Below are 27,975 nucleotides of genomic sequence, written 5' to 3' on the forward strand. Positions count from 1 at the left end.
TCTGTCACTATGCTCAAAAGGCAAGTGGAGTTATTATTTAGTTTTATGCATTTGTTCTAAATGTATCAAAATTTAGTTTGATACATTCAAAAACTAATGGTAAACCAGAGGTAAACGAGCTGGTAAAACTACATGTACAGCTCATATATCTGACTGCTTGTATTAAAATACAAAACTGCATTCTTGTGTTGTTAAAAGGGCCATGACACCCCCCAATTTCGGTTAAAGTCTACTTCAGAATTTTTTCAAAAGATGCATGATTAATGGGCGTGGAGCTCTGCGAGCATCGGGCAGGAGTGGGCGTGGCCAGCAGGGGAGAATGTGAGCGAACAACTGTTGTTGTCAGTTAGCTCACAAAATCAGACAAACCGTGAGGAGACGCATTAGTTTATAGTTTACAAAGTTAAAATGCAAACAAATGAACAGCGATTTAATGCCCTGCTACATTTGTTATTCGTAATTTCATATACACAACCACAATTTATATCATTATAAAGATAAGTGTGTTCATGTAAACCCTATAAATGAGGACTTCTCCCTCAATCCCCGTGTCTATTTTAACCATTAGCCCTGCTGGTAATCTGGAGGATTTAGGCAAACACAGCAGCACAGTGATGTGTCTGAATGTGAACGAACTACTGATAAAAGTCAACGTCCGCCATTCTCTAATTCTCGTGCTGCTCTCCCGACAAAAATGCTAGCAGCACACACACAGCTTTGCTGTATGATCGGCCCTGACAGGATCGCGGGGGAAAAAGCATGCAACAAACCCCGTGGATCATGGAAACAAAGGCATATGAGCCTTCATAAACGGCTAAATACTGCCGTGGGTCCGTCCGTGTCTCACAGCTCGGGCTTGACACTGGCAGGTCTGGCAGGTCTCATGAATAATTAAGCAGCCGGCTCTTCTCATAGGATAAGAAAACTCCGCTAAGAATAATAATGAGAAACTGACACGTCATCATTGCACTTGCAGTACTGCGCTACGTCGCCGGTTTTGATCCCGCCCTAAAAATCATTTTAAACCCGGAAGCTGAAATTAACTGACAAAAGCTCAAAATTATCCAGTTTTCCCCACAATTAAAGCTGACAGGTGCTAACATGGTCTTAACTGATGATCAACACACACAAATCTGTTAATATAAAAAAAAAGTTCTCCAGGGTGTCCTGAACCTTTAAATAAAAAAAAATGAGGATGGAAAGCATTGTCAATGCAGTATGATGAACTGTGACATCAAATTGATTGATTACATGATAATTGTCGCTGTAAGTTCATCTAAACATTTATGGGTTTTTTATTCTGTTACTAAAGAAGATACTTTGAAGAAAGCTGAAAACATGTAACCACTGACTTCAATATTAGGAAATTAAATATGAAAGTCAATGGTTACAGGTTCCTAGCTTTTTTATTTTTTTCTTTCATGTTCAACAGAAGAAAGAAAGTGAAACAGGTGTGATTCAGTAAAGAATTTTCAGTTTTGGATGAACTATCCCTTTAAGCCCAAGCAGACTCTTAAGGTAAAGTTAAGCCCATAAATATGGTTAGACTATAAACAGGATGGCTCTCTTCTCACATTGTTAATACTTTCAAGCTCTGTGCTTTCCATGTTATTCTATGACCTTGTCACATTGGCTGCTCACGGCTGACAAGGCACCATTGCCATTCACAAGTTGCCATGGAAACAATTAACAATACTTTGACCTTTGTCAAGAGAAGTATCATGCATTTTCTCAGATGTTGTTAAACTGATTTATCAACAGCAAAGTCTATTAATTTATGATTTTAAGGTCTGACATAGAGCAAAGTACATTTTAGGACAGAAATGCATTCTTATAGAATCTAAATTATTCCCTTTTTAGGATTATGAATAAATGTATTGCGTCAATGCCAATTGACACTCATTTCCGGGTTTTTCTGTCGCAAAAGGCATAATAGTTGGGTAAACAGAGTGCAGTGAATCTGAGAGTATAACAAATATTTTTTTACAATCCTTTTTGCTGATACATTAAAAGAAAAATTCCACGATGTTGCTTTTGAGACTTTCAGAAAAATGAAAAAGAAATTGTGTGAGAACAATCTATGATTTGTTTCTGCATATTCTGTAGGATGAAAATATAATTAGATTAAAACACTTAATCTACTAATAAGTGTATTATTTATTTTTTTTATTTGTATGTATTTATAGGGTGGGCCATTTATATGGATACACCTTAATAAAATGGGAATGGTTGGTGACATTAACGTCCTGTTTGTGGCACATTAGTATATGTGAGGGGGAAAACTTTTCAAGATGGGTGGTGACCATGGGTTGCCATTTTGATGTCGGCCATCTTGGAACCAACTTTTGTTTTTTCAGTAGGAAGAGGGTCATTTGACACACACTCATTGGGAATATCACAAGAAAAACAATGGTGTACTTGGTTTTAATGTAACTCTATGGTTTCATGAGCTATTTACAAGTTTCTGACCACTTATAAAATGTGTTCGATGTGCTGCCCATTGTGTTGGACTGCCAAAGCAATCCTCTTCTCCCACTATTCACACTCTAATAGCAACACCGCAGGAGAAATGCCAGCACAGGCTTCCAGTATCCGTAGTTTCAGGTGCTGCACATTTTGTATCATCACGATACAAAAGCTGGCACGTTCCCTGAGTTTTTTCAGCAACATGGTGTACCACCACATTGTAGGGGTTAGTTCTGAGCATTCCTAGATGAACAGTTTCCTGAAAAGTGGATTGGTCATCGTGGGCCAGTTGAATGGCCCCCAAGGTCTCCCGATCTGACCCCCTTAGACTTTTATCTTCTATGTTCATCTGAAGGCAATTGTCTGTGGTGTGAAGAAACAAAATGTGCAGCACCTGAAACTACGGATACTGGAAGCCTGTGCGGTGCTGCAATCAGTGTGCGAAGAGAGGGAGAAAAGAGTTGCATTTGATCCAACACAATGGGCAGCACATTGCACACATTTTATAAGTGGTCAGAAACTTGTGAATAAGTCATGAAAGAATAAAGTTACGTTAAAACCACCACAGTTTTTCTTGTGAAATTCCCAATAAGTTTGATGTGTCAAATGACCTTCTTCCTAGTGAAAAAAAAAAAAAAGTTGGATCCAAGATGACCGACATCAAAATGGCCACCATGGTCACCACCCATCCTGAGAAGTTTGCCTCCTCACATATTCTAATGTGCCACAAACAGGGTGTTAATGTCACAAACCATTCCCATTTTATTAAGGTGTATCCATATAAATGGCCCACCCTGTATATATTTTGGGTTGAACTATTAACCTCCTCGACTTAAGAATGCCTTAGTACTTGATCATGAAAAACTACCTATGATCTATGAATCTTATATAAATGCAGTATTTTCAGTTGCCTTTATTGCACAGTTCGTTTCACTGATGAGCTTAAACCTCCTCCTTTGCGAAATCAAACAAATACTGAAACGTACTACAAACTAGCAATGATCATCTACAATTTATGCAAAGCTCATTTTGAGCCTGTTTAAAGTGAGTTAGCCCAAAACTCATTATTACCTTGTGCCAATTATCACCATCTATTCAGAATGTTTCAAAATTAAACTTTAACAAGAGCTGCTCTAATTTAGTGAATCACTCAGAAGAGCTAATGATAAAATTGCCATTCGGCTTTCCTTGCCTCTAATTGGGCTCATTTAAAAGTCTGACAGTATCTCCACAGTGGCTTTAATGTGGAGCACCTTTAAAGCGCACTTCATTGGATGCTATTGCTGAGCATTTACCCATTAGAATGCCTCATATATCCAGTTTCTATTATGTTTTAAAAACACTTTTAAAACACAAAACATCGTTAAAAAAATTCCAATGCAATCCAATGCAAAGTATTTGAAATCCTTACACTGATTGCTGTGTTTGACAGGTACTGTAGGCTACAAGCCAAATCAGGTTCTTGTTTTCTCTCCAAGGGCTTTTATCATCTGTTCGTGTGTTACTCTATATGTCTTAGCTTGGGTTTTGAGAGACAGATCTCTAAACCTATCAATCACAGTTGCACTCAGCCATATCTGAAACACACACAGACTCATTATAAAGTACACCTGTGGCCCAAAGTCACTCAGATGGAGAAAGTCATTATGTTCCTCAAATTCTGCTTCAGGTCTGTACCAAACTTCTGCTCAGTCAGCGCAAGAATATTGCAGACGAATGGATTTCTGCCCGGTGTTTAAAATATGATTCCCATTGTATCATGTGACATTGGGTTTATTATGGATAGTGAAAGCATGAAGGGGAACAGTGATAGTTATTCTACCTGAACGCAATGAAAATTGCTTGTGCTATAAGAAATATGCTTTACAGAATTCACTTTGGTTTTTTATCTTTCTATCTCAAAACCTGAATTGTACAGTTGGTTATAAGCTGCAATATCGCATCCTTAAGTATGCATCAGTGTACAATTCTGCCAAATATCATATTAAATACAGTGCTTTCCAGGACAATGTCTTTTTGTATGATGTAAATAAAGCAATTAATGACAAACAAGCAAAACGTGCAAAACGCAGCATAAAAAATACTTTAACTCAGAGCTGAATGAAGCAGACACAAGAGTATTTTAAGCAAATTATTTTAGCAAAATTTTTGCAAATATTTCATAAGGGCTGAATTTAAGCTAATTAAATTTAGTCAAACTTGGCCAACTAACCAATCATAACAATGTATAACAACGTTTCAGATGACTGTTCTATAGCCTACAGCTAATCAATCTGTCAGATTCTGGAGTTGCATTCAAGTTCTAAAGAAAATTATAAATGATAAATTATCTTAAATAAAACAAATACATTTATAGACATGGTAAATAAGTCTAAGAATTTCACTCAACTGGGAAACGGAGGCCATTTGAATGAATTGTGAAAACAATTAGGTGCACACAGCATGCCATATTATCTGATAACTGTAGGAAAAATTTCAAAAGGAAACTGACTGTGTAAAGCCACATAAATAAAAACAAAAATACGATGTATATGCCGAGTTCAGTGGAGATCAGCTGAATCAGCTGAAGTGACATGACAGCAACCAGCAAGACCTAGCTGTCACTCAAGTGGCTACTCCCTTAATTATTAATATAAAAGAAGTAAATGAAAAAAAAAATTCAGCACCCTCACAGTTGTCGTGAAGGGTAATATTAGCTATATACACCAAAATTTTTGTACCAAGCTGTAGACACTTGTTTTTTCTGTTGTAAAGTTGGACATTTTTAAATTGGGGTCATTAGAAACGTGCTCTATTTCGGAGCCTGGCCTAGAGGCATTTCAAAGAATTGCAGTTTCAGTTTTCAATAAACAAACTATCTTTAGAGTTAGAGTAGATTGTTGGGCTTTAAGGTTGGGCTTTAACTTTTAAAAATCTGTATATTTTCTTTTGTAATGCAAACAGCAGGTATCCAGACAGACAGTGGAAAATGCAAAATCTGCTTTGTCATAACAACGCATGTCAGAAAGCCAGAGAGGCGGCAGACAGTGCACACTGTTTGATTTCTTTATTTTACAAAAGCACAGTGTTTTGTTGTTCTGGTAAATATACAAACAAATATACACTTTTCAGTTTGAACGACGTCTATGCAACCAAAAATGAAAGAATATTTTAGGATTTTTCAGCTGTTCATTATAAAGAAATGCAAGTGAACATTCTGGGGCATGCGTTAATCCCACTAAATGTGCCATCTAGATGGCTACTTTTAATCTAGAAAGCTCTAAAAGTGTCAATTAGCAATGACATTTGGGAAATCAACTGTCGTTATCGTCAGTCTCATTCCCCACGTGATGTGGTAATTCAGTTTTGCCCTGTGAATCCTGAATATCTCATTTGAAGGCAAACTGCCAACCTTCCTGTCTGCTTTTGTCTGAAATAAATGTCAATTTTGTAGAATTTATTTATTACCTTTCTTGCTAAGAGTCAATTGAGGTTGTCGTTTCTATAAAGTATATAACTGTTAACATTGGGTGATAGTAAAGTATATAACTGTTAACATTGGGTGATAGTATAAGAAGTAAAAAATGCCCATACTGTGTAAGATAATGCACACACGCACACAAACACACACATACTGTACACACACACAGGGAATGACTTTAGAGTGTAAATGGACCTGAATCTCCACAGCACACTTACAGCTACTACACTTAAACTGATCGCACCTGCCCTCAGTAGATTCAACAGCACTAATGCTGGTTCTGCTTTCATTGATTTATACATGCTGGAGAACAACAGGGAGTGTATATAAAAATGGCCTTTTAAACAGTATATAGTGTTTCAGGATTTGTTCATTCTCAGGTTTCATGTGGGTGAAACATACATTGGTTTCTGGTGCAGTCACCTTCCCTAATCCTCAATGTGCAGCAAATAAGCAAGTTACTGGTCATATATTGCCATGTTTTATTTATCTAATCCTCTAGCCTCTCTCCCAACACCTCTTATCCGCTTCCCTCACCTCACTCCATCCACTCTGCACTGCCTTAAAATGAGGCAATCCATTCTCAGCTCTTCGGATTGATTTGACATGTAAATAATTTAGCATTTGAATAACTTCTTAAATTCATTTATTAATCTGCTCCCTCTCTCCCTCCCTCTTTTCCATCCATCCCTCGGTTTCCCACCCCCGTATGTTGTGCAGAGGAATTGATCTGTGTTCGCTAGATTGAGTTTAGATGCAGTGTAAATAATTCATGTGCTGGATTACGGTTACCATGGGCCTGGATCTTTAGTGTGGATCCTGCAATGTGCATCTCTTTCTCCCTCCTTTGCTTTTTCGAATCTTCCTCTCAATCTGTCAGTTTATTGGTTTTTCAAAAAACAGCGTGTGAAAGTATCCCCATTAGCAACCCTAATAGCTGCCGCCCCCATACAGTCATTATGCGACAGACTGCTTGTTTGTGTGTGTGTCTGCATGCTGAAGTCCTCAAGATGTGAGATGTGGTTACAGACTGGTAATTCTTGAAATGGTGAACTGTCTCTTGCTCTTTTTTCCCCCGCCTTTAATCTCTATCTCTTGGCTGTAATTAGTTCAGTGATTAACCTTGACATTCTTGATCACATCATTCCGCCTTAATGATGCTATTACCACTCTGTGTTAAATCAACTCACACGTCCACATCCCCATATACCGCACGCATAAGCATAAACATATACAAACACGCAGAAGAAGGGCAAAATGGAGCTAAAGGGTATAATAAATCAACAACTTAATGCACAGGGATTATTTATTGAATCTCTTCAAATATATCAAAGATTCGGAATGCAGAATACTTGCCTTGATGATGTTTACATTACTTATTTCAGGAATAAGAATAACTATGTGTTTTTGATTTGATTGATTCTGGGTGTCTGATACACAACATTTAACCCTTGAACAAGGTCAGGTTCATCAGAGATCAGGATTGAAACCAAAATTGTACCGAAGCCAAATACTGTACAAATGATTTACAATAGCGTAATGATGAATTCTTTAGCCATCAACTGCTGTTTTTCGTGCCAATGTCTTTATTGAAATATTGCTTTATTGCTTTTAAAGATTCAGGACATCTTCTTGGACATGCTTCCAAAAGGTTTGCTGGATTTATAAAGAGCCCATGTCTTGAGGTTGTTCAGTTTGATGCAATTTACTTTCTATGTGCAATTTGATTGGACAGGAATCGCAGGACTTATTTTTCTTCTTTAGAAAAAAGTTCACCATATCCAAGAAAAAAAATAGTGACTGCAGGTTGAAGGAAAGTAATGGAGTAAAAGTACCTATCCTGCACTTTAAATGTATTTAAGGAAAACTATAAGTACACATTTTAAAACGACTTAGTAAATTACAATTGCTGAGAAAAACTACGCAAGTACTGTAATTTGAGCATTTGTAATTTGTTACTTTATACCACTGGTTATAACACAAAATGGATTGTTTTGGATCATAACAACATCATCTCATACAATCTGTCATATATTTGTTTTTAGATACAGTACACTAGGCATGGGCTGGTATGAGATTCTGACAGAATGATAACATTCGATAAATATATCACAGTTTTTTTATTTCAGGATATTGTGATTACTGCTCTAAAATAAGTTTTTTTAAAATGTCTGGGTATAAAAACAACAACTTTCCCCCCATTGAAAACAATATATTTTATTTTAAGAAACATTTAAAATATTTTGGGTTTTGTTATTTTAAACTTACCAGGCTAAACAATTTAAACAAATCACTGACTGACTTCATTAGTTTCAAAAACACCGATTTCAAAACAACTTGAAATAGCTTTCTTTTCTTTGGGTATAAAGTAAAGCCACTGCACTCTTCGGGTCTATAGCATGCTTGTATGTTGGTGTATAAGAGACTTGATTTTCAAACAATTCCTTATTCGTGAGCTGAGCTTTTGATTTGAAGGGTCATTTTGCTGTAGATATTGCTCCCCCCCCAAAAAAAACTAATGAAATAGTTGCAAAAAAAAAAAAAAAACTAAAGAACACACACACTTACATATACTTTAGGATAAAAGAAAATATTTGCAGCTTCAAAACCTTGACTTTTCTAAACTGTGGTAAATCTTGAAATCAGTTTTCGTCCCATGTCTACAGTACCAATTCATTCACATCTCTTAGTATCCCTAAGTTCAAAAGTCCTATAAAGTGATTTAAAGCAAACCCTGAATTGTTTTTGTCTCAATAATACCTCAGTTGTTAAACTGAAAGCAACTTGAAAAAGAACTGAAGAGTCGTTTTCACACTCACTGCACTAGGTAACTCAGAAAAAGCACAAAATCACATCTGATATTCTGAAAGAAGGATGGCACAGCTTTTAACTCTGGATAATGAATCTATAGCAGAAAACACTGAACTGTGAAACTAAAATGTGATAGCGAGCTGTTTAGCAAAATCAACCAATCATCAAATATTCAAGCATTATGCAGTCAGAGAAACAGTCATGTGACGTCACTTCGTTTAGTTTTAACATAGTCAAGAAAAAATGAAAATGTCAAATAGAGACAGAGATAACAAGTAACCACTGTATCATTTACTTTTGCATTCCAGTTGAATTAAAACAGAGCAAACTTAAGTGTGTGATGATATAGATACACAATTAAAAAAAGCAACACATTTGTGTATTTTGTTAATAAAGGAGTTGGAGTTGTAGAAATCAAGTTGAAAATCTTAAATCACTGACAACACAGGATTAAAGATCAAATAAAGTAAACCATTTACCAATAGCATCAGCAAGACTACCTAACAAAGGATTTAGATTTACAGCTATGACTTAAAGATTTCAGATAAATCCCCAAAAATATTGTCAGTTGTTTTTAAGCAACTTGAGACAAATAGCAAACATGCATTTTTAACTATTAATTATAAGATTGGAATCTTAAAAATATGTCTGTAACCTTTGGCAATCACAACAGACAAACCTTTAATTTTCTCTGACCCAGATAGAGCAGATGACATGTACAGTGAAGTCGTGAAACAGCTTTGGTATTTTAAAGAGTTTTAACAAAAAAATTGTGTTATGTTGCAAAAAGTTATCTTGCTTCTTACTGAAGCAAGAGTTCAAAGTACATGAAAATGTATGCCTATACAGTCAAAATAAATCAACATATGAAAGTAACTTGCTCTTCAAAATAAGATTTTCAGTTTCTGAAATAATTAGTGTTTACATATTATTAATGGCAGATGCAAAAACTAACTTGCAGAACATCTATTACAAGTACAGGCCACTTAAAAAAACAACAGCAACTGTGATTAAATATCTTGAAAAATGCTGATAGCTCATGAAATGGGTTAGCAACACTGAACTTTAACCAATATTCATCACACCAATCCTTTAGAGGCTGCACTTCCCCCCAGCCCATTCATTTCCCCCCTCTCTTCCTCTTTATAAGCTGATTAGCACTTTCGTTGTTCATAAATGATTCAGTTACTATGCTGTATTAATTATTTTCATATCATTACTGTTCGAGAGAACGTCTATGCCACCCAATCAAACTGTATGGGTGAGTGTGTATGTGTTGTAGTTTTAATCTATGTAGCCTGTGTAGCTAAATTACCATTAGTAGAACATTGATGAGAAATCTCTCCGCATCTCTCAGCAAGAACTCTCATGTTTGATCTTTTATAACCACAATATGGAAACAGAGGAACAAATGTATCAAGTCTCAATTCAAAGGTCCAAATCCAAAATCTCATCAATGTCAAAATTCATTGTTTTAATAAATATGCACATAAGTCAGCATTTTGCATTTTAAAATAGCCTACATTAATAACCTAGCGCAAAAGTGGCAAAATGACAAGTGACACATAATATAAGTGTCAGCGGATTTTATGAGAGAAAAAAAAAAAAAAAACAGCCACAGATAGGTCAAAAATAACAAGGTGTAAAATATGGGGCACTCTAATGTGAGAAATGGCACAATATGTTTTCAATCAGCTGACGAAATGTTTGCTTCATATAGTGTCATATTTCACATTTCCACTTCCCAACTGCAACTATCTCATTACGAATCAAACAGAACATTTGTGCTGGATGTGAGCAAAATGAACACCTCTCTGTCTATCATCTTTGAAAACTCAAATTTTCTTCTGTCTTTCTGGAAACTGACATCCTCACCCATTCAAACACTCACTGCAGTGAAGAGTGTCACCCAATTACCACAAACGCGTAAACTGAATGACAACAACACTACGCAGAAAGTTTCATTTTCAGTCTCATTTCGGATCATGGCCAAAAAGACGAACAAGTAGTCAAATCAAAGAAGTAAATCCACAATTTTAATCCCTTAAACACAATTATCGAGCGGGTCCAAATTGAAATCTCTCAGGCATATGGACCAGAGACTGGACTTTGAAAAGCCTTTATGTAGACCTACAAGTAAAAGCCTATCTTTACAAAATAATAATAATAATTTGCAAATGTTATAAAGTAAAGACTTTTAAGCAAACATACTACCGAGTAGGGGTGTCCATATTATTTGTTTTTTCGGTGCACCGCGATGCAAACATGGACAATTCGGTATCGGTTCAGTAATATTCATAACCGGTTATTATGTACTGACATCATTTATAGCATATGTGCTATGTTGCAGAAGCTTACTATGGCGAGCGCGAGTATTTACAACGCTCCAACTACTTAAAAACGCAAAAACTGTGCACAATTTCACTGCGAGTATGTTTTCTGGACAGTCTTTCACTGACACTTATAGCAGAAGCCACAATTTCACTGCAAGTGAGAAAATGAAAGTAAACTCCATTTCTCTCTCTTTCTCTCTCTCTCTCATTGTGGCCTATTTGACCTGCTGATGTGACTTTTTCTCTCCACTCGGCTGTTACAAGGATACTTCAGGACACAGACACTTTTCTGCAGAGTTTTCTCCACAGTGTCTATCATGGAGCAGCTGTGATCACCGCTGCCGTTTATCAGAGTCACTCATCTGTGAAGAGCGCTAGAGCCAATAGCAGCTCTTTCTGTTGACCAATCAGGGCTCGAAATTAACTTTTTTACTTGGTAGCGCCGGTGCTCCCAACTTCAAATATTTAGGAGCACCAAAATAAATTTAGGAGCACCAGAAAAAATTTAGGAGCACCAACCAAAAATGAATGAGCACCGCTGCAAATTGTTTTTTAAGGGATTTATTGTATTTTAAAACAACATTAATAGGACTGACAAAAACCAGAAACAACTATCGAACTAATGCTGACATTGATATTTGTGTGCAATAATTCCAAAATGAATGTCTAATAATTAGGCTATAGAATATTAGTGATGATGAAAATGACAATAATAGTAACAATGAATTACATTTCTCATTATGATACTGCCTTGAATGTGCATAAATGTAGGTTATCTGCTATAAAAAGTCTGTTACTTTGTGAAAAATAAATGTATAGTTTGCATCAAACAAAAATGAAGTATTGCAGTAAGAAATATTGATTTTGTACTGCTGTTTTTATATGCATGTCAATTTAATAAATAATATTTCTGCTACAAAACAAACAAAAGATTATAATAAATCATTCAATTCAATGATGAAAGCTGCAAAGCAGTCATCAGTAAATAAATAAAAAATAATAATATACACCTCAAAAAAGAATAGACAAAAGAAAGTAAGTAAAGTCTCACTTCTATCACTCTTTAAAAGTTTTGGTTTCAGTTTGTGTCAATTTAAAGGTTCAGTCTGAGATGATCTTCATTTCTCTGTGTTTGTGGAAAAGCAGGCGAGTCAGCCGACCCAATTTATGCGCAGGCAGCGCAAGATTCTTGCGATGACCACCGGCGCAATACCGCTCTTTTTTATGAGCCGCAGTTTCAGTATAAACTTAGTAAAGGCGAGCTGCTTTGGCGATGATATGTACAGTATTAGATTTGACTTTTAGCGGACATTTGCGCTGAACACGCAGTGAATGCGACGCATGGAGATTCGGGCACATTCTCCAAGAAGCGCGTACTCGATTGATCTCAGCTGGCGGATCATTATTCACCACGTGACGTGTCATGATCGCTCTCATCTGCGCCTCAACTTTAGGTGGGGTTTGCAAACCTGTGTGCTTTAAGTTTTTACTCTTCAGCCGTTTGCATTTCCCCGTGGTCATAAAAGCTCCTTCCCTGTCATCTGACAGCGGAATACCTTGAGTGATTGACAGCTAATATGAACCAATATAGCGGCAGGGAAGAGCGATTCAGCACGTTTTTACAAAAAATCGAAACAGGTCGCAATACAACCATTATCTGCAGTCGCACTAATGCTCCCAGATATATTATGAGGTCGCATAGATTAATTTTCGGGCGCATATGCGACCAAAATAGTCGCAATTTCGAGCCCTGCCAATCATAGGGATGTAAGTAAGAACTTGGTAGACAAGTCTCAGAAAGCGAGCGGGATATTATATTTGTTTATTTGCTGTAGGTGCTCGTGCTGTGTAAAGGTACAGTTTAGTAATAACTATTTGTATTAAAGGACAAAATTATATATAAATATAAATATATAAATACATTTTAATACAAGAATTGCTGTGCTGTGAGGAAAATATAAAACTGTGTATGGAAAGCATTCTCAATGCACCATGATGCAACGAGAATTGAACGGATTCAATGTTATGATAATTGTTACCGAACCGAACCGAACCGTGAGACCAGTTTAGGTTTACACCTCTACTACCGTGTCCTGTAAAAGTTTGGGGTTTTGAAAATTATCAGAATAAAATACATGCACAAATTCTGTACAAACTACTGATCATATAGGGATCTCTATAGCCTCTACTGCTTCCCAATGCTGCATTTATTTGATAGAAAACACAGAAACAAAAAGTAATGTGGCAAAATAGAATTTGCAGTTTCATTAATGATGCTAATAATTTACCTTTAATTTACTAAAATACATTACACTTAAAAAAGTTTCACATAGAACATAGAATAGTTACAGTATAGAGAGGAATATTATTGATCGGCATTACAAATTTATTGTATTTTTGATCAAATAAACAATATATATATATATATATGTTTCCACAGTTTGTGTTGTCCCCAATCAATGCAAAGCAATCACAAAACCATGAACTAATGGACAAAAAATCCTGGGAATTTTCCAAGCCTGGTAGGACAAAAGATATTGAGAGATTTAGATTTGATCTACAGTACAATAAAAAAAATTGATCCTGGATGTGCTGAGGCATTTTGAAATCCAGTTAAAATGAATGACACCCTCCTCTAAATGAACAGCAGAAAATAAATAAATAACTAAAATACGTGTCACTTTCAGTACATAATGTCTCAGTAAGTGCACTTCAACATGCTTAACCCATAACCACAATTTATGACTCAGTCTAAATGTATGAAAATCTTCAAATGCTCAGGACTAGTAGAGGTGCAAGTACCATTTCATACATTTTTCAGCAAGTGAACAATGGCTAATGGCTTGAGCCTACTACTGTCACATGTGACACTAAATGCACAGCAGGAAGTAAAGCCACAGGGAGAGTCGATGCAAATCTCCTTTCTTCATTGCAGTGCATGAGTGGTGTGTGTGTACTGCAAGTACCTTGAATTTGTACTTACTGCGGGGAAATGTGTTTGGTTCCAATCAGGAAAACACCTCATGAATTATCCGGAAAAAAGTTCCTTCATTCATTCATTCATTCATTTTCTTGTCGGCTTAATCCCTTTATTATTCCCGGGGTCGCCACAGCAGAATGAACCGCCAACTTATCCAGCTAGTTTTTATGCAGCGGCCCAGCCCAGCGACCCTTTTGCTGTGAGGCGACAGCACTCCCTACTGCACCACTGCTTCGCCCAGAAGAAAGTATTTAAAGAATCTTAAAATGTAAATCGTTTCCGGTAAGGGATAGGTTTAGGAGATGGGGTAGAGAATGTGCAGTTTGTACAGTATATATATATACATTTTTTTTTTCTTATGTGTGTATGCGTGTGTCTGTATGTACGCTTCCTTTAGCATGCATATACAGAACGTGAGAGTGCAATCACATGGTGGAAGACAGATGAGAAAGTGAGAGCAGGTTCAAGGCAAAGGCAGGACAGGGAAAATAAAAGAAAGAAAACGATCGCGCCCCCCTAGGCCTCTATTGACGAATCCGTCAGTGTTTGACCTGATGGACGGAAAAGTAGTAAGAGGTTGAGTGGCAGGGTGAGGCAGGGTATGAGACAGATGGCAGGAGAGAGGGAGAAAAAGAGCACAGGAGAAAAAACAAAGACAAGCAGTGAATAAGAAAATGAGAAATGCTGTTAAAAGAAAGAAACAGTCACAAGGTATGTAAAGAGAATATGTTCTGCCACACACACACACAGTCAAAGGTTGTTAGGCGGTTTCGGTTCATGCATAAACAGGGCACTTGTTTTAACAGGAAGTCATGATGTAGAATGCAGAACAATACAATAAAATGCATGTCGGCGTTTGCCTGTCAGCGTATCCTAAAGCTAACAGGAATCCCCAGAACTCCCTTCCTGTCCAACCTGACATCCCTCTGAATTCGTCTCCTCATGTCTCTGTCTCCTCCCTTCTTCCCATACGAGGAGAAAGCATTAGCCATTCATAGCTCAAACTGTGAATGGGTGTTGTGATTTCACACCGACTTCTTTTCTTTATTCTTCATTATTTTAGCTTACCACTGTAAACTACCCTCTTCATTACAGTTATACAGTATATTCCATAACGTTTGTAAATCTCCACATGCTGCTTATGGTCACTGTATTATCCATTTGAGGTTTATTGCTGTTCTGTCTAGTACGCACATTTGCTGATCATTATGGTTTAAGAGGTTTTCACGTTCGTCCTGGAGTATCCCACTGTTTAAAAAAAGAGAGATCCAAAATGTGCAGTCTAGAATTTTTTTTTTTCTTGTGAGACTTGGTAAGATAATTTCTGACTTCAGACTTAATACAGACAAAATAACAGTCTTTCAACCAACATTGTCCCATTTATTCATGTACTGGTATCCAATAAAATTTCATGATAATAAACATGATATTGTTATTATGTGCACTTCAAAAAACAGGGAATATTCATTCATTTTTTTCCCTTTGGGTTAGTCCCTTTGTCGCCACAGTGGAATGAACCACCAACTTATCCAGCATGTTTTACACAGCAGATACCCTTCCAGCTGCAAACCATTACTGGGAAACACCCATACAGACTCATTCATACACATACACTAAGGTCAATTTTGTTTATTCAGTTCACCTACAGTTGAAGTCAGAATTATTAACCCCCCTAAATTATTAGCCCCCCTGTTTATTTTTTCCCCAATTTCTATTTAGTGGAAAAAAATGTTTTTTTCAACATATTTCTAAACATAATAGTTTTTTATAACTCATTTCTAATAACTGATTTATTTTATCTTTAACTATTTACAGTAAATAATATATGACTAGATATTTTTCAAGACACTTCTATAAAGCTTAAAGTGACATTAAAAGGCTTAACTAGGTTACTTAGGTTAACTATGCAGGTTTGATTATTATGCAAGTTATTGTATAACGATTTATTCTGTAGATTATCGAAAAAATTTATAGCTTAAAGGGACTGATAATTTTAATTAAAAACTGATTTTATTCTAGCTGAAATAAAATAAATAAGACTTTCACTAAAAAATAAATACATAAATAAAAAATTATCAGACATACTGTGAATATGTCCTTGCTCTGTTAAACATAATTTGAGAATTATTTAAAAAAGAAAAAATTAAAAACGGGGCTAAGAATTCTGACTTCAACTGTATAGCGCATGTGTTTGGACTGTGGGGAAAACCAGAGCGCCCAGAGGAAACCTACGCAAACACAGGGAGAACATACAAACTCCACACAGAAAAACCCACTGGCCCAGTCAAGACTCTAATCAGCAACCTTCTTGCTGTGAGGCGACATGGCTAACCACTGAGCTGTGTTGCCACATAAAGGGAAAAATGACTTATTATTCAAACTTTTAGAGTATCTTTTTTATAATAATATGATTGCTGTATTTGCTTGTTTATCACTTTCACCGCACCAAATAATGAAGATTTAATAAGCTGTTTATTTCTAAACAAATATTTTCACATTAATCTGGCCTACGACATGCAGGAGATATTGACTTACAATGCTTTGAATAGTTTAGGCCTATTATTTTTTTAACAATGTACAATACGGCTCCGATTGTCAACATTAGCTAAATTAAACTCACAATGAAAACTACAAAAGCATCTTAATCTTAGCTTCTTACTTAAATGTTTAATCATTCTTAGTTCATGTTTTAGTAATTTGTTAACATTAAAATACCATACAGCATATTGTTTCAACAAGATTAACAATTAATAACTAATAAAAATTTAGTTGTACATTTGTAATTAGCATATATCAAACACCAACATTAGGATAACAAACTGTGAAAAAAAAACTGTTCATTTTAATACATTAACTAACATTACTAAGGAAATATTATTGTACAGGGCTACCTTTTGAACTTGATAAACATTTTTGCTATTTTTTAAACATTTGTTTACTCTTAAAATCTACATACAATAAAACAATACACTATTTATGTATTTGTTTGTTTGTTTATTTATTTGTTTATGCATGCTATTATACCTAATATCCTCTTTTGCAGCTCAGGTCAATATCATGATAACACTATATCATGATAAAAGATTCAACAATAAACACAATAAGAAAATGTGATACTGTGAGAAGCTTTCTCAATTTAAGTATAAATATACCAGTATACAGTAATCCTTTAGAAAAGGAAAGTTGTTGAACCATTTAGCCAACATTTTTGTGATACTGAAATGTACTTCTAGGTACAAATCACTATGACCAAATAAATACCACAAAACAACTTAAACGTGTCTATGATTTGTAATCAAATATGTTTGCCTCACCTGTTTATCTGCTTATAGACAACTTTTCTGATGTGATAGATCACTTTGTACGGTGTTGTACTTGTGATGCAAAATAGATCAGGTTTAAATCCAAGTATGGTTCAACAAAACAGAAAGAAGAAATGTCAAATCATGGCAAACTATGTGGCCATGGTGTAATTTTCTCTTTCTTTTGATTTTGAAAACAGTCAGTCGATCGCAAAGTGATATGTATGAGAAGCCCTGCTTTCTTATGAACATGGACATCCAAGTGTAGTGTATAGGAAAACACAGCCTAATGTATTTCATCTCTGCAAATGTAGACAGTGTCCTCTAATGGATTTGTCATCTGAAGCCTGCAATTAAACATAACCGGAGCAACTTATTTATTTATTTTTAAAGAGACTTATTCAGGGGCAAGTATTTTCAATGAGCCTGGATTGTAAAATTCTGTACCAGCAGCTCTTTCAAAGAATATGAATGCTTGTGGATTTTAGCATACTATGAATAACTAACAAGTAACAATACAATGCTGAAATTATTCAAAAATAAATAACAAGTCAAAGATTTAGAAGTCCAAACTGAATCCTGAACATGGATTTGAAGTGAGTTGAGACAGGAGGAAAGAACAGAAAGAGGTTAATCAAGGAAATTGGCAAAAGAACAGTGTAAGAAACAAACTGCATATTGCATGGCTCTTGTGTGGTCCAGCGGCTTTAGCTTTTTAATTTGAATGAACAAACACATCTACTACTGTAAATGCGTCTATTTGCATTTCTCTGTCCATTCTCTGTTGATCTACAGTGTCCGGCTGATACACGTCTGCATTTTAGATTTTCAACTCAACATCAAGTTATCAATTTTTTGACATTTGTGAATCGATTCAGAATTGTCCACAGCCATAATGCATCAAAGAACCAAGATTTCCACCCACCCGTATATACCAAATAAACTGTCAAATCAATATTGCAATGATTCTGTTAGTCTTACACAGCCAGACTTTTTGACTGACAGCAGAAGGTCTAAACTTCAAGTTTGTTTACAATTGCCAAATACAGCTCAAAAGGCCATCTAACTGACATGTAAAGCATTTTTAAGTTAGTAAAGTTGTTTTAAAGTTGTAAATATGGAAAAATAACATTCATTCAACAACAGACCAGTGTGCACAGTTTATGAACATGACAGAAACCTCTCTAACATGCGATAGAATTCAGCCAACAGGACCACAACTTGAAAACCCGCAAAGTGTTTTCCATTTTGTGTGCCTTATGCAACAGAAATTTTGCCAAAAAATAATAAGCATGAGGTCTGAGACTAGGATCATCTTGACAAAAACTGTAGCCACTTCAACATGTCAAAGCAAGATATAGTTCACCCAAAAGTGAAAATCTTGTCACCATTAACTCGTGTCATTCTTAACATTATGCATTTCTTTCTTCAGCTAAACACAAAACAATATATTCTGAAGAATGTTGCAAATTACAGAAAATTAGCAGCCACTGTAGGTACAAAAAATACTATGGAAGTTAATGGATGCTGCTGTCCAACACTCTTTAAAGTATTTCCAGAAGAATGGAACTCAAACAGGTTTGGAACCAGTGGAGGGACAGTAAATGACTATCCATTTCAGATGTTCTCCTAAATGGTAGGATCAGGGCAAGTTGTCACAAGGCCCTAATGTTGAACCTATAAGCTTATGAATCAAAAGCCTAATTACACAAATCTTTGTTTTCGTTGAGAAACTTATTAAATATTAATACAAAATATTATATTTAATACAAAATATTAGTTCATAAATTAGGGAGATTTGGAGGATTCATTTGTTCAAAAACAGACTCAAGCTCTGTCCATGGTTCTGGATGTAACACATGGCATGTGGTTAATGCTTGCTGTCCATGGTGCTGATTTTGTGCTTGGTACAGACAGGCGTGTACATGTAGTGTTAAATCGTGGATTCAATTTTTCCCCCTGTATTTTTAGTTTCTCTTAAATTCACTACACTGGAGGAACAATGTAAGACATTAATCAATTAATCTCTATCATTTAATATTAATTGTTTATTATTCCAACAACTAACCTTCTTAGGGAAAACAAACAAAACATGCATCAGTTCCAAAGAAACAGACATGCACAATCATTAGTTAAAAATGCATGTATGGAGCTTGGTGTGAACTGCTGTCAGCAAAAATGGACTCAATCAATTCCATTTCACCACTACATTTTCGTGTGTGCGCTGAGAAAATCCTGGGAACTTCTTTATTGATTAAGAACTGTGTTGAAAACCTTTGCCAAATCTTTATCAACGCTTCAAAAAAGATTCAATTTTGTTGCCACTGAGTTGGAATAAATTATTAAACATGCTCTGTAATCTCTGCACCACATCCCAGACTAACCAACTAATAGAATAAAAAAACAATTGTGATGGACCAGAAAGCCAAAAACTGACTTAGACCCATTTCCAGATATCAGCTACAGGCAACTTTATTATTCTATTCTTTGTAGTTCAGCTATTCATATTTTTCAGTAGACATAATCAAATATTTTTTACACATCCTCTCTCATCCATTCTAAAAATAAATAAATAATTAAACACACACACACACACACACACACACACACACACACACACACACACACACACACACACACACACACACACATAAACAGTGTAGATAAATACACGGTATGTGAATGTAGGGTGTAGATGAATGTAGACAAAAAAAAAAAAAAAAGGTTGAACACTAACTGCAACTGTCTACTTTCTCTCACCCTACAGTCTGTATAGTTGATTGTTCAATGGTGTGGGTGTGTACTCAAGATTTGAGAATTAACAGTGCTTTGTTGATTTTGATATTGCCTGTGATAGCTATGTGTGAATGTATGCTTTATGGGTTTATACAAGATTATAAATAACAATTGTCCATTTAAAAGCCACTAAATAAAATCAATGAAAACGTGTTTAACGTACTTCGGACACGTTCATGCGTTTGCTTTATTCTATCTAACCTTGGTTGCCATTTGAAAAGCCTGCGTGAGTGCCTCTAGGCACACTTTACCTCATGTAATATACCAACATCGATGGCAGAAACTAAAATTAACCTAATGTCTCATCAATTAATCAAACATTAAAAGCCACGCTCCCTTCGTTCACAATATACCACACCAGTACTTAGTGCCAAATTCACAAAGCAGCTGCAATTTGCATGACTGGCGCCCTTTTCCTCGGCTACCCGCATAAACGAGAAACAAAATAGCCACTTTCTGCCGCGCGCGTGATCTACGGGCGCGCTTATGCGGAGTGACAGGAACAAGACGCACTCAACTCATTGTGCTATTCACTGTTCTCTCTCTCTCTCTCTCTCTCCAAACACACACGGATATATATATATATATATATATATATATATATATATATATATATATATATATATATATATATATATATATATATATATATATATATATATATAGTAGCTAAAACTACACTGTGCACTGTGTGAAGTGTAAGAGAGTGGGACACACCTGGTTTTTGCCCCGCTGTCCGTCTTCGAGTTCCGGTGAGCTGTTCATGATTCCCCATCGATCATTGAGCATTCTCCGGAGAAGAGCCAACCCTAAACCGCCTGTCAGTTACAGGCGGTGGGAAAAAAAACTCCTTGTCGTTCAGTCGTTTCCCGATTCAGTTATTCCATGGAAATAAATAACCGCTGGGGTAAGGAAAAGAATGGTGAGGAGCGTGCGCGAGATCGAGAAGACACTGATTTAGCCTCTACTCCGGGACCACACTGACTAATTCTGGTCTAAAAGGGGCGGCGAAGACTCTCGCCCCACACACATGGTAATATCATACGTACTTGATAAGGAAACAGTAATAAATAAACTCCTTAGTCTTCCGTAAAGTTGTTCTCTGAGCCGTTTTTCTTTCCTTCCGCGGCGTTATAAAGTCTTCATGTATTCCACACCAGCTACATTCAAGAGAACCACTGAGGAAACGGCGCGAAGGAAAGACGCCTGCGTGTAGCCTACATCCAAGCCAAAGTCGTTGAAAAGCCGAAAAACTCCAGATGTCTTTAAAGAAAAACAAATGATAGGCGTTCAGTCTCGAAGAGGCGGTTAAAAGTGATAAAACTTTGTATTCCTGAGCCGTTTGGCGAGATGGACGGAGTGTGGCGGTAAAGATGTTTCTTCGAGCACAGTTCTTGCTGCTGGTTCGAACGGGGACGGGTTTTTGAGGAAGAAATGAAATACGGTTTACGATGTATCCTAGTTTGCCGGACAGAAGGTAAGGGACTGTCTCGCTTTGACACAACTAGCGCGGCAGGACAGACTAACCGGGCTCCGTTTTGTGAGTGAAGCTCCTACTCTGATCGAGTGTCAAAAGCTCTCCGTTAAGCGCGCTCCCGGTGCGCGCTCAGTTTCTCTTTTTTTCTCCCAGACACAATCTGCACTGATAGGATTCCTCCAAACCAAACCCTCGTCTAATTGATGAAACTCCCAATTTACTGTCAGAGTGTAAAAATAAAATAAAATAAATGAATCTAATAAAAAGATACGTCGGGGACGGGTAAGTGCAGTGAAATAAATGAAGCTGTTTTAAAGGGGTTCGTTTCCTAATAATGTTTTCTTAAAGCAAGGGTCTTCGTCCTGGAGGGCTGATGCCCCTGCTGAGTTTAGCTCCAATTTAGCTCCAAAGACAGAATGTCACATACTGTACACCTTGCATGACCTGAGGGTGAGGAAATTAACTGCAACTTTTTCCCACTTTTTCCTCATGTTGTCTACCCCTGTTAATTGATTATCTGTGAAGAGTAGTCAGGCGATCATCCAGAGTCAGTCAGTTTAGCACCAATTACAGAACATTTCCCCTATGATGAGCATGAACAGGTGTAATACAAGTGATAATGAGTACACTTGTTAAGATAACATTATGGGCAGTCTGACAAAATGGGGTGCCCGAGGCAGAAATAGAAATGTTATAGAAATGTTATTGTAAATAACATAAAGTGCCAGAGAAGGTCAATAATTGTGTGATGTTTAATAACAAATTTCAGGAGAACACAAACACTGAACTCATAATTAGCATTCACACAAATCTTTCAGTCATTACTTCATTTTCTTTTTAGCTTACTCCCTTTATTAATCAGAGGTCACCACAGCGGAATGAACCACCAACTTATCCAGCATGTTTTACGCAACAGATACCCTTCCAGCCGCAACTCATCACTAGGAAACACCCATGCACACTACTTCACACACATGCATACAGCAAATTTAGCTTATTCAATTCACATATAGCACTTGTCTTTGGACTGTATAGGGCAAACCGGAGCACCCGGAGAAAACCCACGCCAACACGAGGAGGACATGAAAACTCACACACAGAAATGCCAACTGAACGAGCCTAGGCTTGAACCAGTGACATTCTTGCGGTGAGGCAATCGTGCTACCCACTGCGCTTCCGTTATGCCCACCCCAATAATCCAATCAACATTAAAGAGAATCCCTATAAATAATCAAGCATGTCCTACCTACATTTTCTGATCAGCTTTGCATCCCTCTACCAGCCCAGCTCCATACTTTCAAGCAGATTCATACCCAGCTCAGGGAGATAGAGCATTCTGGGATTTGGCAATAGATGCTGAAGTCGGACTCTTCTCTCTCTCTTAACGAGGGGAATATCCTGAGCTCAGATGTCTTTTTAGCCTCAGAGCCCTCTCCCCGGACAGTCAGCCAAACACACTTTGTCTTTACTCTGTTGTCTATGTGGCTGTGAACTCGGGAAATTATTTTAAACATAAAAGCTCATTGAACCACCAACTTATCTAGCATGTGTTTTGCGTATCGGATGCCCTTTCAGCCACAACCCAGCACTGGAAACACCCACACACCCCTTGCATTCACACCCACACATATACACTATGGCCAATTTATACAATTCACCTATAGCGCATTTCTTTAGACTGCGGGGGACACCGGAACATCTGGAGGAAACACATGCGAACATGGCGACAACATGCAAACTCCACACAGAAATGCCAACTGGCCTAGCCGAGGCTCGAACCAGCGACCTTCTTGCTGTGATGTGACATCGCTACCCACTGCGCCACTGTGTCACCCCATATTAGTTATATTAATCATAAATGTCAAAAGTTTTAAACTGCGCAGGTAACTGAGCACTACTTCGCACTTCATGAAAATACATTTAACATTTCAGCTATAAATGTACAATTTTGGGGAAGTTCTACAGAAAATGTCCATGCAATCACTTGTACCACAAGACACATGTACCATCTATCCTTAAAATCTATAATGTTGACCTTTAACACTATTTATCTTATACTCTCATCTCTATCCTGTGCACGTAGCAAGTTAGACATCAATATGAAGAGTGTGTGCAAACTTTGATGTTACAGGATTGAAGATGTGTGCAGTCTACACACTCTACAGGGCCTCAGGAAACAGCCGCCTCATGCTGAGACTACTTGATAACGGACATAGAGGAATTTTTGGATGCAGGTGTGTGTGTGTGTGTGTGTGTGTGTGTGTGTGTGTGTGTGTGTGTGTGTGTTTGTGTGTGTGTGTGGAGTGTCCAGTAAGACCTGCATCTTAGCCAGACGCCTAAGGCAAGAGTCTATTGGACAGACTTAAACTGAAAAGGGGGTGGGAACCTCCTCCAATGATAAATGTGGACAGCAGCTTTTAGAGTGTATTTACATCTTATTCTATGCGTGCTTGTCTGAGTGGTCTTGGCTTTGTGTGTGTTATGTTTTTAACATAAAACATGTTGCTCTGTCTATGTGTGCTTGCAGCGAAGCAGTGCGTTTTCACGGATGGTGGAGCATGAGGACAAGAGCAGAGATCTGTGACGAGGCAGTGGCCTGCATGCTCTTCCTTAAATGCCAGGCTCAAAGTTTGTGAAACATTTAAAGAGGTTGGGGAAGGAGAGGGACTCAAGATTTAAGCCTAAAAAGAGAAGTTCAAAGGCCTTAATATATTTGAAGCAGAAAGAAACATAGCGGGTGTGAAATCTTTCTGAGTAAATAGGTAAAATGAAGCTCATTTGGAATTCAAAAGAATTGCCAAATCCACCCCTCTGACTGAAAAAAAGAGCATTTTAAATTACTATTGGTCTGTCAAACCTGGACATCCTTGTGTTAAAACCTGAACACACTAAAAATGAGTAAGTCATTTTAATTCAAGCAACACTAATACTGTTTTTTCTAGTCTCAGTTTAAGCCAAAGCTGCTTAACTTAAAATAGTTTATTATGTAAATAAGAAATACATAACTGGAGCTTCAAAAATTATTCTCATTCAAACATTCAAGTTGCAATGATCAGATGCTTTCTTAATTGCTGTTTTCGCATTGATGTCATTTTTGTTATTTTTTATACTTAAAGAAAGGTGCACAGCACACATTTACATATCTATTTAAATTCTCTTTCAGCAGAGCAAATTACATCATGATGTTTATGTTTTTATTGCTTTAAATGATTTTTAGATATCTAAGTTTAAAAAGTGTAAAAACAACTTGGAACACCGAACAGAAATTTTAAAACAGAACAAGCAAGAGGATATTGGGGCCTTTAAAGTCCATAATATATTTTATTTTATACTACTGGGCTGTTAAATGCTTGATTCTGATTGGCTCATAAACATATATGGACTAAGATGAATATGAACTGAGGTGTACAATTATTTTATGAGAAGCTTACAGTGTCTTTAGGCACAGTATAAAGCAGAAGTGGAAGAATTGACCTCAAATATAATGTACACCCACCACAACCATCTCGAGTGTGGATTAGTTGGCCAGCCATCACTTATTTCAGACTTATTTTGTTAAACACTTTGAACACTTGACCATTTTTTAAATTTACTGCTTTTATATTGTTTAAAAAAAGTTAGTGTCAAGAACTCTTAAAATGAAAAAAAAGTTATTTTTAGATAATAATGAATTATTCTAAAATAAAATTCTAAAATCTTATTAACCAAAAAATTAATTTTAACACACATCTTCAACGAATCACACATAGCACAAACTCTTCAACACATTTCTATTAACAACACACAGTATAGCATTTAAGCATTTTGCTTAAATTTCTAAACCAAACTACATTTTGTTTTAATTGTTAAAGATTAAAGGTGCAGTTGGTGATTTTCTTGAGAAACATTTTTTTGTTGTGCTAGTTAAAAGTCTCTTCACATTTCACTAGTAATGATTAAAGTAAATTATCTAAATGTATTTATATGTATTTTTATATTGAAGGTAAGGCAAAAGACAAAAAAAATTGTATTCAATTAAAATTTGCCGGGCCATCAATTCCCATAATTTTGATAAGTAGCCCAAACTGTCTGTCAACAAAAAAAATCTGCGCACCCCATACGCACAGACTGATCCACCATTTGCACATGCACACGCGCCCTGTTCAAGTGAAAATTAGAGAGACAGCAGTAAGAACAAATACTGAATTAAAACTTTTTAAAGTCCTGAATCAATTTTGGAGTTATTTTTGCACGCTGGAGAAAGGATGACACCATGGCTGAAGTATTTCTTTTAGACAGGTAATGTTATTTTAAAACTGTTTTAGTCACGCAAAGCTGATGTAGAGTTTGTTGTTTTACCAATGGGTTATATGCTCGGAAGTGTTGTTCAGCCGCTAAAACCTTCCAGCAAAAGCTTGATGTGACTATTTTCAATTTCATTAGGGCCCTATTACAGCATAGATAATGTAGATTTTTATTCCGTTTAACAACAACACAGAAGTAAATAGCGCTATTTGCCTAGCCTGCTTTACTGAGGTTGGTTTCATATTCACATTGGTTCATTCCTGAACATTGACAACCTGGGACACGCTCCCTATATTGTTTACCATGCTACGTTGAATATTCGATTAGAATTTGCATGTAAGTATCGCTTAGTAATAAGTGTAATTCCTGCACCCCGCCTGACAAACACTAAGAAAATAGTGTAAGTTTTGCTTGCTACACAACTGAAAAAGTTCTAGATACAAATTACATAATACTTTATAATATTACAATTCATTCCGAATTGTAATATTATAAAGTATTATAAACTTTTCTAACTGGCAAACGACATGATCTAGTGGGTTGTCTACTGTCATCTTTAAGGTGTGTTCGTGATTATAGAATTTGTGGCTTTGGACGGCATAGGAGAGACTGTATTTTCAAAGCTGTTATGCTAACAAATAGCATTTTGACAGATCACCTACTGCACCTTTAAATTAAAAGGCTTATAGCCCCCTAAAAATAAAAAAAAATGTAATCATATAATAGATGTCATGACTCAAAATATGTCTAGAAACAGGAATAAAAATCAGCAAAATATATCTTGACTGATTACTGTTAAGTGAAGTTTATTTATAAACTAATTTCGAGAGGATCACGTCCTTATGATTGCTTGCAGCCGGCCCCGCATTACTCAATTCATGATTCACCAATCAGACGATTCCTAAGCCACTATAAATACCTTAAGTTCCATATAACAGCCTTCTTCGTTTTGAAGAGTCCCCTCTTCCACCCCCCACTCCTCCTCCTTTCCTAGATGGGTGGCCCAGTGGTAAGCACTGTTGCCTCATAGCAGGAACGTCACTGGTTCTCGTCCTTACCTAGCCGGCCAACGTTTCTGTGAGTTTACATGTTCTCCCCGTGCTCACGTGGGTTTCCCCCAGGTACCCCAGTTTTCTCCCACCGTCCAAAAACATGCAACTTAAGTTAATTGACTAAACCAAATTGGCACATAGACATGGTCCTAGTACATAGTTATCTCTTAAGAGCAATCACTTTCTGTTAATTAGCTAACACAGCAGGGGAGTTCTCGAGATCTACCTGAGCTCAAACTCCCCTCTCACCTTGTAAATGGGAGAGAGCCCCGGGCTCGACGATCTTATGAGCTCAGGGCTCTCTCCAGGGACAGCATGCCAAACAAGCTTTATAATCAATGATCAGCTAAGTGTGAACTCTTGAAATAACAGTAAATAAGTCCATTCTTCTGCGCACTGATAGGCTACAGCACATCTCTTAATCAATAACCGGTGTGAGAGGAGTTCTGATGCACTGTATTTGCCATTGGATCATCCAGGTGGATAATTCATTGCTGATAGAGGAGATTCTTCCACTACCTCAGCAAAAGTTTGAGCAAAAATGCGATTATTATTCTCCTCACACTTTCCATTCAGTTCAGTTAACCGAAGCTTCAAATGATAGCATGCGTTTTGTACGGTTAGACATAAAAGTCATGCACACACACAAAAAAAGATGAATATAAAGAAAAAGAAAATGTAATCAAACTAGATTGCGCCACACTCGCCTTCAAACAGTGTGATCCAAAAAAATAAAAAATCAATGAAAAGTCCAGGTGGACAAAGGAAGCAGTGCTATTAATATATAATAATAGTGTGAGGAAGAAACTGAGAGACGGGGGAGAAAAAAAAAAAGAGACTAAGAGTAGGGTGAGTTTTGTATATTGTAAACCCTGGTGACAACAAGATATTGCGATACTGAAGAGAGTGGAGCATAGAAAGACAAGCAGTGATTTTTCCCCCACTGTTTTCAAGGATTGGCTGGGAATAAAGCTATGTCTGCAGCGGTAAAGAGACAATGAGCAAAGTGGAGAG

At 36.7% G+C, this 27,975-nt stretch overlaps 1 protein-coding gene across 18 annotated transcripts in view; it reads right to left on the reverse strand.

The window, feature by feature from the left end:
* Positions 1-27,975, reverse strand: part of fibcd1b (fibrinogen C domain containing 1b) — a 288,498-nt gene that overhangs the window by 113,947 nt on the left and 146,576 nt on the right. For 5 of the 18 annotated variants that reach the window (XM_073950805.1, XM_073950800.1, XM_068221273.2 and 2 more), the window contains exons 1-2: positions 21,198-21,694; positions 20,866-21,050 (exon numbers count right to left, since the gene is read on the reverse strand). The exons of 9 other annotated variants lie outside the window; for them this stretch is intronic. In XM_073950805.1, coding sequence (XP_073806906.1) covers positions 20,866-20,937 — 72 coding nt within the window. In that variant the 5' untranslated portion in view covers positions 20,938-21,050; positions 21,198-21,694. Of the gene's footprint in view, positions 1-20,865; positions 21,695-27,975 lie in introns of those variants that run through there. 4 more of the 18 variants (XM_073950801.1, XM_005171902.6, XM_073950809.1 and 1 more) reach the window with 2 other exon arrangements.

The sequence above is a fragment of the Danio rerio genome, chromosome 5 (assembly GCF_049306965.1).
Source record: "Danio rerio strain Tuebingen ecotype United States chromosome 5, GRCz12tu, whole genome shotgun sequence".
Taxonomy (NCBI): Eukaryota; Metazoa; Chordata; class Actinopteri; order Cypriniformes; family Danionidae; genus Danio; species Danio rerio.